General features: G+C 53.2%; 1 protein-coding gene across 1 annotated transcript; it reads left to right on the forward strand.

Annotated features, from left to right (window-relative positions):
- The first annotated feature begins 1,319 nt into the window (after positions 1–1,319).
- LOC116410827 (whey acidic protein-like) lies at positions 1,320–11,239 on the forward strand. The gene is made up of 7 exons (XM_031901958.1): positions 1,320–1,462; positions 3,417–3,626; positions 3,858–4,007; positions 5,240–5,380; positions 9,917–10,066; positions 10,578–10,746; positions 10,986–11,239. The coding sequence occupies exons 1-6, from the start codon at positions 1,387–1,389 to the stop codon at positions 10,733–10,735; spliced, it is 885 nt and encodes a 294-aa protein (XP_031757818.1). The 5' UTR covers positions 1,320–1,386; the 3' UTR covers positions 10,736–10,746; positions 10,986–11,239.
- Positions 11,240–12,497: the final 1,258 nt, after the last annotated feature.

The following is a 12,497-nucleotide window of genomic DNA, read 5'->3' on the forward strand; positions in this document are numbered from 1 at the left end:
GTATATACCTCTATATGGCACTATATATACAGAAATAATCAATGAGGACATTTTGCTCTGAATCCTTCATCCTTTTCCTCTGGAGCTGAAAGTCTCCCCCAAGAAGCTAAATAAGTATAAAGTTCTTCCTTAGTTGTAACCCCCCCGAGGGGCTCAGTAAGGATACATTCAGTTCATTCGAAGGAGTCTCGGGGGGGTTCCAACACCCCAGCAGTGGGGGGAATCTTGGCTCGTTGGTAGGAGTCTCGGGGGGTTCCAACAAACCAGCAGTGGGGGGGGGAATCTTGGCTTCTTGGTAGGAGTCTCGGGGGGTTCCAACAAACCATCAGTGGGGGGGAATCTTGGCTTGTTGGTAGGAGTCTCAGGGGGGTTCCAACAAACCATCAGTGGGGGGGAATCTTGGCTTGTTGGTAGGAGTCTCGGGGGGTTCCAACACCCCAGCAGTGGGGGGGGGTCTTGGCTCGTTGGTAGGAGCCTCGGGGGGTTCCAACAAACCAGCAGTGGGGGGAATCTTGGCTCGTTGGTAGGAGTCTCGGGGGGTTCCAACACCCCAGCAGTGGGGGGAATCTTGGCTCGTTGGTAGGAGTCTCGGGGGGTTCCAACAAACCAGCAGTGGGGGGGAATCTTGGCTCGTTGGTAGGAGTCTCGGGGGTTCCAACACCCCAGCAGTGGGGGGAATCTTGGCTCGTTGGTAGGAGTCTCGGGGGGTTCCAACACCCCAGCAGTGGGGGGAATCTTGGCTCGTTGGTAGGAGTCTCGGGGGTTCCAACACCCCAGCAGTGGGGGGAATCTTGGCTCGTTGGTAGGAGTCTCGGGGGGTTCCAACACCCCAGCAGTGGGGGGAATCTTGGCTCGTTGGTAGGAGTCTCGGGGGTTCAACAACCAGCAGTGGGGGGAATCTTGGCTCGTTGGTAGGAGTCTCGGGGGGTTCCAACACCCCAGCAGTGGGGGGGAATCTTGGCTCGTTGGTAGGAGTCTTGGGGTTCCAACACCCCAGCAGTGGGGGGGGAATCTTGGCTCCTCGGGGGGTTCCAACACCCAGCAGTGGGGGGGAATCTTGGCTCGTTGGTAGGAGTCGTCCCCCGGGGGGGGTTCCCAACACCCAGCAGTGGGGGGGAATCTTGGCTCGTTGGTAGGAGTCTCGGGGGTTCCAACACCCAGCAGTGGGGGGGGGAATCTTGGCTCGTTGGTAGGTTCTCGGCTGGGAAATGTCTTCAAATCTCAATGTTAATTAGTATTCAGCCACACCATGATTTATAATTAGACAGTAATTAGAGGCCCCTCCCTTTCTACTTCCTCGTTCCCTTCGGTCCCTTCCCTGAGCTCCAGGTATAAATCCTGCCGAGTGGGAGATACCTGGGACTCATTGCTCACTCACCGACCAACATGGGCCCGACTGCCACCTTCCTGCTCCTGGGCTTCTGCCTCTGCTCTCTGGGCACCTGGGCTCAGGGACACAACGGTGAGTAGCCCAGAGACCCCCAATCCCTTACTGCCCCTCCCCAGTGTGTGGGCACTCTCTTGCCCTTTGTTGTATTAGATGTGGGCTGCCCCTTGCCTTTGGGGCACTAATGGGTATTTGGGAGATGGACTGTCCCTTGCCCTGGGGCATTAAGGGGTATTTGGGAGATGGACTGTCCCTTGCCCTGGGGCACTAAGGGGTATTTGGGAGATGGACTGTCCCTTGCCCTGGGGCACTAAGGGGTATTTGGGAGAAAGACTGTCCCTTGCCCTGGGGCACTAAGGGGTATTTGGGAGATGGACTGTCCCTTGCCCTGGGGCACTAAGGGGTATTTGGGAGATGGACTGTCCCTTGCCCTGGGGCACTAAGGGGTATTTGGGAGATGGACTGTCCCTTGCCCTGGGGCACTAAGGGGTATTTGGGAGATGGACTGTCCCTTGCCCTGGGGCACTAAGGGGTATTTGGGAGATGGACTGTTCCTTGGGGCACTAATGGGTATCTGGGAGATAGACTGCCCCTTGCCCTTGGGGCACTAAGGGGTATTTGGGGGGTGGACTGTCCCTTGCCCTGGGGCACTAAGGGGTATTTGGGAGATGGACTGTCCCTTGCCCTTGGGGCACTAAGGGGTATTTGGGAGATGGACTGCCCCTTGCCCTTGGGGCACTAAGGGGTATTTGGGAGATGGACTGTCCCTTGGGGCACTAAGGGGTATTTGGGAGATGGACTGCCCCTTGCCCTTGGGGCACTAAGGGGTATTTGGGGGATGGACTATCCCTTGCCCTGGGACACTAAGGGGTATTTGGGGGATGGACTGTCCCTTGCCCTTGGGGCACTAAGGGGTATTTGGGAGATGGACTGTCCCTTGCCCTTGGGGCACTAAGGGGTATTTGGGAGATGGACTGTCCCTTGCCCTTGGGGCACTAAGGGGTATTTGGGGGATGGACTATCCCTTGCCCTGGGACACTAAGGGGTATTTGGGGGATGGACTGTCCCTTGCCCTTGGGGCACTAAGGGGTATTTGGGAGATGGACTGTCCCTTGCCCTTGGGGCACTAAGGGGTATTTGGGGGATGGACTGTCCCTTGCCCTTGGGGCACTAAGGGGTATTTGGGATAGGGACTGCCCCTTGCCTTTGGGGCACTAAGGGGTATTTGGGGGATGGACTGTCCCTTGCCCTTGGGGCACTAAGGGGTATTTGGGGGATGGACTGTCCCTTGCCCTTGGGGCACTAAGGGGTATTTGGGAGAGGGACTGCCCCTTGCCTTTGGGGCACTAAGGGGTATTTGGGGGATGGACTGCCCTTTGCCCTGGGGCACTAAGGGGTATTTGGGAGATGGACTGCCCCTTGCCCTTGGGGCACTAAGGGGTATTTGGGAGATGGACTGTCCCTTGGGGCACTAAGGGGTATTTGGGAGATGGATTGCCCCTTGCCCTTGGGGCACTAAGGGGTATTTGGGGGGATGGACTATCCCTTGCCCTGGGACACTAAGGGGTATTTGGGGGATGGGCTGTCCCTTGGGGCACTAAGGGGTATTTGGGAGAGGGACTGCCCCTTGCCCTTGGGGCACTAAGGGGTATTTGGGAGAGGGACTGCCCCTTGCCCTTGGGGGCACTAAGGGGTATTTGGGGGATGGACTGCCCTTTGCCCTGGGGCACTAAGGGGTATTTGGGAGATGGACTGCCCCTTGGGGCACTAAGGGGTATTTGGGAGATGGACTGCCCCTTGCCCTTGGGGCACTAAGGGGTATTTGGGGGATGGACTATCCCTTGACCTTGGGGCACTAAGGGGTATTTGGGGGATGGACTGCCCCTTGCCCTGGGACACTAAGGGGTATTTGGGGGATGGACTGCCCCTTGCCCTTGGGGCACTAAGGGGTATTTGGGAGAGGGACTGCCCCTTGCATTGGGGGCACTAAGGGGTATTTGGGACAGTTACCACTTACCTTTACGTGCAGGTCACATGGATCACGATGATGATGATGATGGTGATGGGGTCGGTTGGGCGGACAGGCGCCGTGTGAAGGCCGGAGAGTGCCCGGCAGATGTGGACTCCCCCGTGTGTAACGGGACCCTCAGGGCAAAATGTAATCGAGACTCCCGCTGTGACGATAAGGCCAAATGCTGCTTCTCCGGCTGCAGGAACAGATGCCGCCTCCCACTGGAAGGTAAAGAGCAGAGGCGGCTCCTCGGGGGCGGGGACGGGGGCGGCTCCTCGGGGGCGGGGACAGGGGCGGGGACAGGGGGTTCTGAGTTGATTTATACAAATAGAAGGGGATTATTTTAGACAAATTTGCTGAGATGTTTTGTTGTAGTCGGGATTAGCCCTGGGTCTGTATGGTGGGTTGGACCAATCCCGGAGCAGCAATGACCTGCCCCTCACGGGGTATTTCCTACAGACAAGAACACTATGTGCCCCTACTTTGATGCCTCCAAGTGTCCCCTGAAAAATTCCACCATCAATGAGTGTTACAGTGACGTCCAGTGTCAGGGATCCGAGAGGTGCTGCTGCTTCAACTGCCGGCGAGAGTGCACTCCCACTGTGAGAGGTGAGACTCCCTACTATAGCTTTACTAATGGGTGAGTGAGTAGTACTACAGGCTGATCAGTGAGTGAGTAGTACTACAGGCTGATCAGTGAGTGAGTAGTACTACAGGCTGATCAGTGAGTGAGTAGTACTACAGGCTGATCAGTGAGTGAGTAGTACTACAGGCTGATCAGTGAGTGAGTAGTACTACAGGCTGATCAGTGAGTGAGTAGTACTACAGGCTGCTCAGTGAGTGAGTAGTACTACAGGCTGATCAGTGAGTGAGTAGTACTACAGGCTGATCAGTGAGTGAGTAGTACTACAGGCTGATCAGTGAGTGAGTAGTACTACAGGCTGATCAGTGAGTGAGTAGTACTACAGGCTGATCAGTGAGTGAGTAGTACTACAGGCTGATCAGTGAGTGAGTAGTACTGTAGGCTGATCAGTGAGTGAGTAGTACTACAGGCTGATCAGTGAGTGAGTAGTACTACAGGCTGATCAGTGAGTGAGTAGTACTACAGGCTGATCAGTGAGTGAGTAGTACTACAGGCTGATCAGTGAGTGAGTAGTACTACAGGCTGATCAGTGAGTGAGTAGTACTACAGGCTGATCAGTGAGTGAGTAGTACTGTAGGCTGATCAGTGAGTGAGTAGTACTACAGGCTGATCAGTGAGTGAGTAGTACTACAGGCTGATCAGTGAGTGAGTAGTACTACGGCTGATCAGTGAGTGAGTAGTACTACAGGCTGATCAGTGAGTGAGTAGTACTACAGGCTGATCAGTGAGTGAGTAGTACTACAGGCTGATCAGTGAGTGAGTAGTACTACAGGCTGATCAGTGAGTGAGTAGTACTACAGGCTGATCAGTGAGTGAGTAGTACTACAGGCTGATCAGTGAGTGAGTAGTACTACAGCTATCAGTGAGTGAGTAGTACTACAGGCTGATCAGTGAGTGAGTAGTACTACAGGCTGATCAGTGAGTGAGTAGTACTACGGGCTGATCAGTGAGTGAGTAGTACTACAGGCTGATCAGTGAGTGAGTAGTACTACAGGCTGCTCAGTGAGTGAGTAGTACTACAGGCTGATCAGTGAGTGAGTAGTACTACAGGCTGATCAGTGAGTGAGTAGTACTACAGGCTGATCAGTGAGTGAGTAGTACTACAGGCTGATCAGTGAGTGAGTAGTACTACAGGCTGATCAGTGAGTGAGTAGTACCGTAGGCTGATCAGTGAGTAAGCCCTGTGTTTGTGTTGCAGTGAAACCCGGCCAGTGCCCGGCTGTGAGTGGCAAGTGCCCGGCAGTGACCCCCAAGCCTGCCTGTAGGACGGACGATGACTGCGACGGGAGCAAAAAGTGCTGTCAGTCCTGTGGGTCCAAATGTTTGGAGCCTGAGAAAGGTACCGAGGCGCCAGCCCCTCCCTATTGTATTGGGGCATTTGGGGCATTTCCTACAGGTTTCATTGGGAATATTTCATGGAATTAATGGAATGACATGAGCAACTAACTGGCCCTACTGTCTCCGTCTTGTCCTACTGTCTCCATCTTGCCCTACTGTCTCCATCTTGCCCTACTGTCTCCATCTTGTCCTACTGTCTCCATCTTGCCCTACTGTCTCCGTCTTCCCCTACTGTCTCCATCTTGTCCTACTGTCTCCATCTTGTCCTACTGTGTCCATCTTGTCCTACTGTCTCCATCTTGCCCTACTGTCTCCGTCTTCCCCTACTGTCTCCATCTTGTCCTACTGTCCCCATCTTGCCCTACTGTCCCCATCTTGCCCTACTGTCCCCATCTTGTCCTACTGTCTCCATCTTGTCCTACTGTCTCCATCTTGCCCTACTGTCTACTGTCCTACTGTCCCCATCTTGTCCTACTGTCTCCATCTTGCCCTACTGTCCCCATCTTGTCCCTACTGTCTCCATCTTGCCCTACTGTCCCCATTTGCCCTACTGTCTCCATCTTGCCCTACTGTCTCCATCTTGCCCTACTGTCCCCATCTTGTCCTACTGTCCCCATCTTGCCCTACTGTCTCCATCTTTGCCCTACTGTCCCCATCTTGTCCTACTGTCCCCATCTTGCCCTACTGTCTCCATCTTGCCCTACTCTCTCCATCTTGCCCTACTGTCTCCATCTTGCCCTGCTTGTCCTACTGTCTCCATCTTGCCCTACTGTCCCCATCTTGTCCTACTGTCCATCTTGCCCTACTGTCACCCATCTTGTCCTACTGTCCCCATCTTGCCCTACTGTCTCCATCTTGCCCTACTGTCTCCCATTTGCCCTACTGTCTCCATCTTGCCCTGCTTGTCCTACTGTCTCCATCTTGCCCTACTGTCCCCATCTTGTCCTACTGTCCCCATCTTGCCCTACTGTCTCCATCTTGCCCTACTGTCCCATCTTGTCCTACTGTCCCCATCTTTCCCTACTGTCTCCATATTGCCCTACTGTCCCCATCTTGCCCTATTGTCTCCATCTTGCCCTACTGTCTCCATCTTGCCCTACTGTCCCCATCTTGCCCTACTGTCCCCATTGCCCTACTTGCCCTACTGTCTCCATCTTGCCCTGCTTGTCCTACTGTCTCCATCTTGCCCTACTGTCTCCATCTTGCCCTACTGTCCCCATCTTGCCCTACTGTCTCCATCTTGCCCTACTGTCTCCATCTTGTCCTACTGTCCTACTGTCCCATCTTGCCCTAACTGTCTCCATCTTGTCCTACTGTCCCCATCTTGCCTACTGTCCCCATCTGCCCTACTGTCTCCATTTGCCCCTACTGTCCCCATCTTGCCCTCTGTCCCATCTTGCCTGCTGTCCTATGTCTCCATCTTGCCCCTACTGTCTCATCTTGTCCTAACTGTCCCATCTTGCCCTACTGTCTCCATCTTGCCCTACTGTCTCCATCTTGCCCTACTGTCCTCCATCTTGCCCTAACTGTCCCCATCTTGCCCTACTGTCTCCATCTTGCCCTACTGTCTCCATCTTGCCCTGCTTTGTCCTAATGTCTCCATCTTGCCCTACTGTCCCCCCATCTTGCCCTACTGTCTCCATCTTGCCGTACTGTCTCCATATTGGCCCTGCTTGTCCTACTGTCTCCATCTTGCCCCTACTGTCCCCATCTTGTCCTACTGTCCCCATCTTGCCCTACTGTCTCCATCTTGCCCTACTGTCCCCCATCTTGTCCTACTGTCCCCATCTTGCCCTACTGTCTCCATCTTGGCCCCTCTGTCTCCATCGTGCCCTACTGTCCCCATCTTGCCCTACTGTCTCCATCTTCCCCTACTGTCCCCATCTTGCCCTACTGTCTCCATCTCGCCCTACTGTCTCCATCTTGCCCTGCTTGTCCTACTGTCTCCATCTTGCCCCTACTGTCCCCATCTGTCCTACTGTCCCCATCTTGCCTACTGTCCCCATCTTGTCCTACTGTCCCATCTTGCCCTACTGTCTCCATCTTGCCCTACTGTCTCCATCTTGCCTGCTTGTCCTACTGTCTCCATCTTGCCCCTACTGTCCCCATCTTGTCCTACTGTCCCCATCTTGCCCTACTGTCTCCATCTTGCCCTACTGTCCCCATCTTGTCCTACTGTCCCCATCTTGCCCCTACTGTCTCCATCTTGCCTACTGTCTCCATCTTGCCCTACTTTCTCCATCTTGCCTACTGTCCCCATCTTGCCCTACTGTCTCCATCTTGCCTACCTGGTCTCCATCTTGCCCTGCTTGTCCCTACTGTCTCCATCTTGCCCTACTGTCCCCATCTTGTCCTACTGTCCCCATCTTGCCCTACTGTCTCCATCTTGCCCTACTGTCCCCCATCTTGTCCTACTGTCCCCATCTTGCCCTACTGTCTCCATCTTGCCCTACTGTCTCCATCTTGCCCTACTGTCTCCATCTTGCCCTACTGTCCCCATCTTGCCCTACTGTCTCCATCTTGCCCTACTGTCTCCATCTTGCCCTTGCTTGTCCTACTGTCTCCATCTTGCCCTACTGTCTCCATGTTGTCCTACTGTCCCCATCTTGCCCTACTGTCTCCATCTTGCCCCTACTGTCTCCATCTTGCCCTACTGTCTCCATCTTGCCCTACTGTCCCCATCTTGCCCTGCTTGTCCTAATGTTCTCCATCTTGCCCTACTGTCTCCATCTTGTCCTACTGTCCCCATCTTGCCCTACTGTCTCCATCTTGCCCTACTGTCCCATCTTGCCCTACTGTCTCCATCTTGCCCTACTGTCTCCATCTTGCCCTGCTTGTCCTAATGTCTCCATCTTGCCCTACTGTCCCCCATCTTGCCCTACTGTCTCCATCTTGCCCTACTGTCTCCATATTGCCCTGCTTGTCCTACTGTCTCCATCTTGCCCTACTGTCCCCATCTTGTCCTACTGTCCCCATCTTGCCCTACTGTCTCCATCTTGCCCTACTGTCCCCATCTTGTCCTACTGTCCCCATCTTGCCCTACTGTCTCCATCTTGCCCTACTGTCCCCATCTTGCCCTACTGTCTCCATCTTGCCCTACTGTCTCCATCTTCCCCCTACTGTCCCCATCTTGCCCTGCTTGTCCTAATGTCTCCATCTTGCCCTACTGTCCCCATCTTGCCCTACTGTCTCCATCTTGCCCTACTGTTTCCATCTTGTCCTACTGTCTCCATCTTGCCCTACTGTCTCCATCTTGTCCTACTGTCTCCATCTTGTCCTACTGTCTCCATCTTGCCCTACTGTCTCCATCTTGCCCTACTGTCTCCATCTTGCCCTACTGTCCTCCATCTTGTCCTACTACTCTCCATCTTGCCCTACTGTCTCCATCTTGCCCTACTGTCCCCATCTTGCCCTGCTTGTCCTAATGTCTCCATCTTGCCCTACTGTCTCCATCTTGTCCTACTGTCCCATCTTGCCCTACTGTCTCCATCTTGCCCTATTGTCTCCATCTTGCCACTGTCTTCCATCTTGCCCTACTGTCTCCATCTTGCCCTACTGTCCCCATCTTGCCCTACTGTCTCCATCTTGCCCTACTGTCTCCATCTTGCCCTGCTTGTCCTAATGTCTCCATCTTGCCCTACTGTCCCCATCTTGCCCTACTGTCTCCATCTTGCCCTACTGTCTCTCTTGCCCTACTGTCCCCATCTGTCCTACTGTCCCCATCTTGCCCTACTGTCTCCATCTTGCCCTACTGTCTCCATCTTGTCCTACTGTCTCCATCTTGCCCTACTGTCCCCATCTTGCCCTAATGTCTCCATCTTGCCCTACTGTCTCCATCTTGCCCTACTGTCCCCATCTTGCCCTACTGTCTCCATCTTGCCCTACTGTCCTGCCATCTTGCCCTACTGTCTCCATCTTGCCCCCTACTGTCTCCATCTTGTCCTACTCTTTCCATCTTGCCCTACCTGTCTCCATCTTGCCCTACTGTCCCCATCTTGCCCTGCTTGTCCTAATGTCTCCATCTTGCCCTACTGTCTCCATCTTGTCCTACTGTCCCCATCTTGCCCTACTGTCTCCATCTTGCCCTACTGTCTCCATCTTGCCGTACTGTCTCCATCCTGTCCTACTCTCTCCATCTTGCCCTACTGTCTCCATCTTGCCCTACTGTCTCCATCTTGCCTTACTGTCTCCATCTTGTCCTACTGTCCCCATCTTGCCCTACTGTCTCCATCTTGCTCTACTCTCTCCATCTTGCCCTACTGTCTCCATCTTTCCCTACTCTCTCCATCTTGCCTTGCTGTCTATCCCTTCATAATGGAGTTCCTGTGGATGCCCATGAGGGGGCTATTTGGATGCCTATAAAACAAGTCTGACTGCCCCTCTGATCTTAAGACCCCTTATAGATGGCAGTTGGTAAACCGGTCATGTGACAGTGCCACTGGGGACCTTTTGATGCTGAGAGTTGCAGTTCAGGCTGAGAGACACCATTGCAAGATGCAGTAAGTTCTCAGCTGACTCCTATCTGCCCCCCATACAGAGCGCCAGGGCTACTGCCCCCTAAGCACAGAGAACCTGTCGTGCCTTATTACCCCGGGGAAACCCCAGTGCCGGAGGGATGACGACTGCACCAAGAACTGGAAGTGCTGCCTGTCCAATAACAGGATGGAGTGTGTGCGGCCCCTCAAAGGTACCAAGCCCCCCCCCTCACAGCAGTACTGCTGCCAGGGAGGCGTGGCCTAGCAGTTATGGGCGGGATTATGATGGATTGGGGTGTAGTTTGGCTGTGCTCTGGGCAGAGATGTTTGCCAACGAGATCTTTTATCTAATAACTCACAGCAACCAATCAATTTCTCCCTGTTAGCTGCTGTTTGGTTGCTAGGGGCTAGTAGACAAGGAACTAACTGCTGATTGGTTGCTAGGGGCTAGTAGACAAGGAGCTAACTGCTGTTTGGTTGGTAAGGGCTAGTAGGCAAGGAACTAACTGCTGATTGGTTGCTAGGGGCTAGTAGGCAAGGAACTAACTGCTGTTTGGTTGCTAGGGGCTAGTAGGCAAGGAACTAACTGCTGTTTGGTTGCTAGGGGCTAGTAGACAAGGAAGTAACTGCTGTTTGGTTGCTAGGGGTTTCTAGCTTTGGGTTTTTGGCTGATGTGGGCAAATTGGTTAAAATAAAACTTTGACTGATATTTTCCTTTTGCAGAGAAACCCGGGCAGTGCCCAGCGTCCGGCACAAAGTGCCCCCTACCTGCCCCCAAGGTGCCCTGTAGCTCCGACCGTAACTGCCATGGGGGCAAGAAGTGCTGCAAGCTCGCGTGTGGAATGTTCTGCTCTGATCCTGTCTCTGATTGGCTGGTGTAGAGCTGCAGTGGGTAAGGACAGGTGGGAGGGGGCTATTGAAGTCTATCTGCCACCTGGTTGGGTCACATGATCCAGGTGTAAGTGACAGTTTGTATTTTTAAAGGGACAACTGCACGTGTTGTGGGAGGGGCCACGTGGCATTTGGATCGGGAGGGGTTAGTTGCCCCAGGAATGGGTTTGGGCACTTTCCAGGGCCACAAAGGGGCCAAAATGGCAGCGCCAGTAACTCCGCCTCTTTCTCTCTCCCCAGGGGCCCCCCCTCCGGTATGGAACAAGAGGATGTGCCCTCCTGCCGAGCAACAGAATGCTCCTCCCCCCCTAAACCTGCATGTGCCCCCCCCCCTGGAATCAGAATGTGACCCCCCCCTGGAATCAGAATGTGACCCCCCCATGTCCTACCAGAATGTGCCGCCCCCCCCTCATGTTATCAGTCTCTGGGTACCAATTATGAGTCTGTATTAACCCTACTGTGACCAATAAAGTTGCCCATGAAGCAGTTCCTGATTGGTTGCCCTGTACATTAATGGCCGCCGGTTACACAAACGACCCACAAACTCATTTCCTATGAATTTAATGTCACAATAAAAGAGCAAAGTGTAGAGTAAAGGGCAAGTAATGAGCAACGTGTAGAGTAAAGGGCAAGTAATGAGTAACGTGTAGAGTAAAGGGCAAGTAATGAGTAACGTGTAGAGTAAAGGGCAAGTAATGAGTAACGTGTAGAGTAAAGGGCAAGTAATGAGCAACGTGTAGAGTAAAGGGCAAGTAATGAGTAACGTGTAGAGTAAAGGGCAAGTAATGAGCAAAGTGTAGAGTAAAGGGCAAGTAATGAGCAAAGTGTAGAGTAAAGGGCAAGTAATGAGTAACGTGTAGAGTAAAGGGCAAGTAATGAGTAACGTGTAGAGTAAAGGGCAAGTAATGAGTAACGTGTAGAGTAAAGGGCAAGTAATGAGTAACGTGTAGAGTAAAGGGCAAGTAATGAGTAACGTGTAGAGTAAAGGGCAAGTAATGAGTAACGTGTAGAGTAAAGGGCAAGTAATGAGCAACGTGTAGAGTAAAGGGCAAGTAATGAGTAACGTGTAGAGTAAAGGGCAAGTAATGAGCAAAGTGTAGAGTAAAGGGCAAGTAATGAGCAAAGTGTAGAGTAAAGGGCAAGTAATGAGCAAAGTGTAGAGTAAAGGGCAAGTAATGAGCAAAGTGTAGAGTAAAGGGCAAGTAATGAGCAAAGTGTAGAGTAAAGGGCAAGTAATCAGCGCAGATGACGGTACGATCCTGTCTCGGTACTAATGGGCCCCCCTCCTGTGTATATGATACAGGTATTTAAAGAACAGAGGATTGGGGGGGGTCAGCCCCTGAGGGGAGTCAGACCCAGGGGGGGGAAAGGTATTTTCTGGGTTCTCTCCCTTCGGCCCCCCCCCCGGGCTGGCACCCCTACAATTACCCTGCGACACAGGCCGGGTACCATTAGCTGCAGGGGGGAGACTCCCCAACAGAGGGGGGGTAATATATTGGGAGGGGGGGTATTACTGGTGCCAATATGTAGGGAAACTGGTGCTACAGTGACACCTACTGGCTGTATGGGGAGTGGGACCCGAGTGTCACTGCCAGCGACTGACCCATCACTACATGTCACTGTCACTTTAAGAACCCACCTGATGCGTCCAAGCCACTCCCACTACTTACCTGTGTGTCATGGATTTACAGTTACAACAAACAATTTCAAGAAGTGGCATTTAATGAGTTAAACAAGACTAAAGCTCTGCCC

Source organism: Xenopus tropicalis, chromosome 5, assembly GCF_000004195.4.
Source record: "Xenopus tropicalis strain Nigerian chromosome 5, UCB_Xtro_10.0, whole genome shotgun sequence".
Taxonomy (NCBI): domain Eukaryota; kingdom Metazoa; phylum Chordata; class Amphibia; order Anura; family Pipidae; genus Xenopus; species Xenopus tropicalis.

Excerpts from the sequence above, each read along its gene's own strand:
- LOC116410827 (XM_031901958.1), top strand. The coding sequence starts at position 1,387 with ATGGGCCCGACTGCCACCTTCCTGCTCCTGGGCTTCTGCCTCTGCTCT. Across the intron at positions 1,463-3,416 it reads CTGGGCTCAGGGACACAACG|GTCACATGGATCACGATGAT; the intron begins GTGAGTAGCCCA and ends CTTTACGTGCAG. Across the intron at positions 5,381-9,916 it reads ATGTTTGGAGCCTGAGAAAG|AGCGCCAGGGCTACTGCCCC; the intron begins GTACCGAGGCGC and ends CCCCCCATACAG.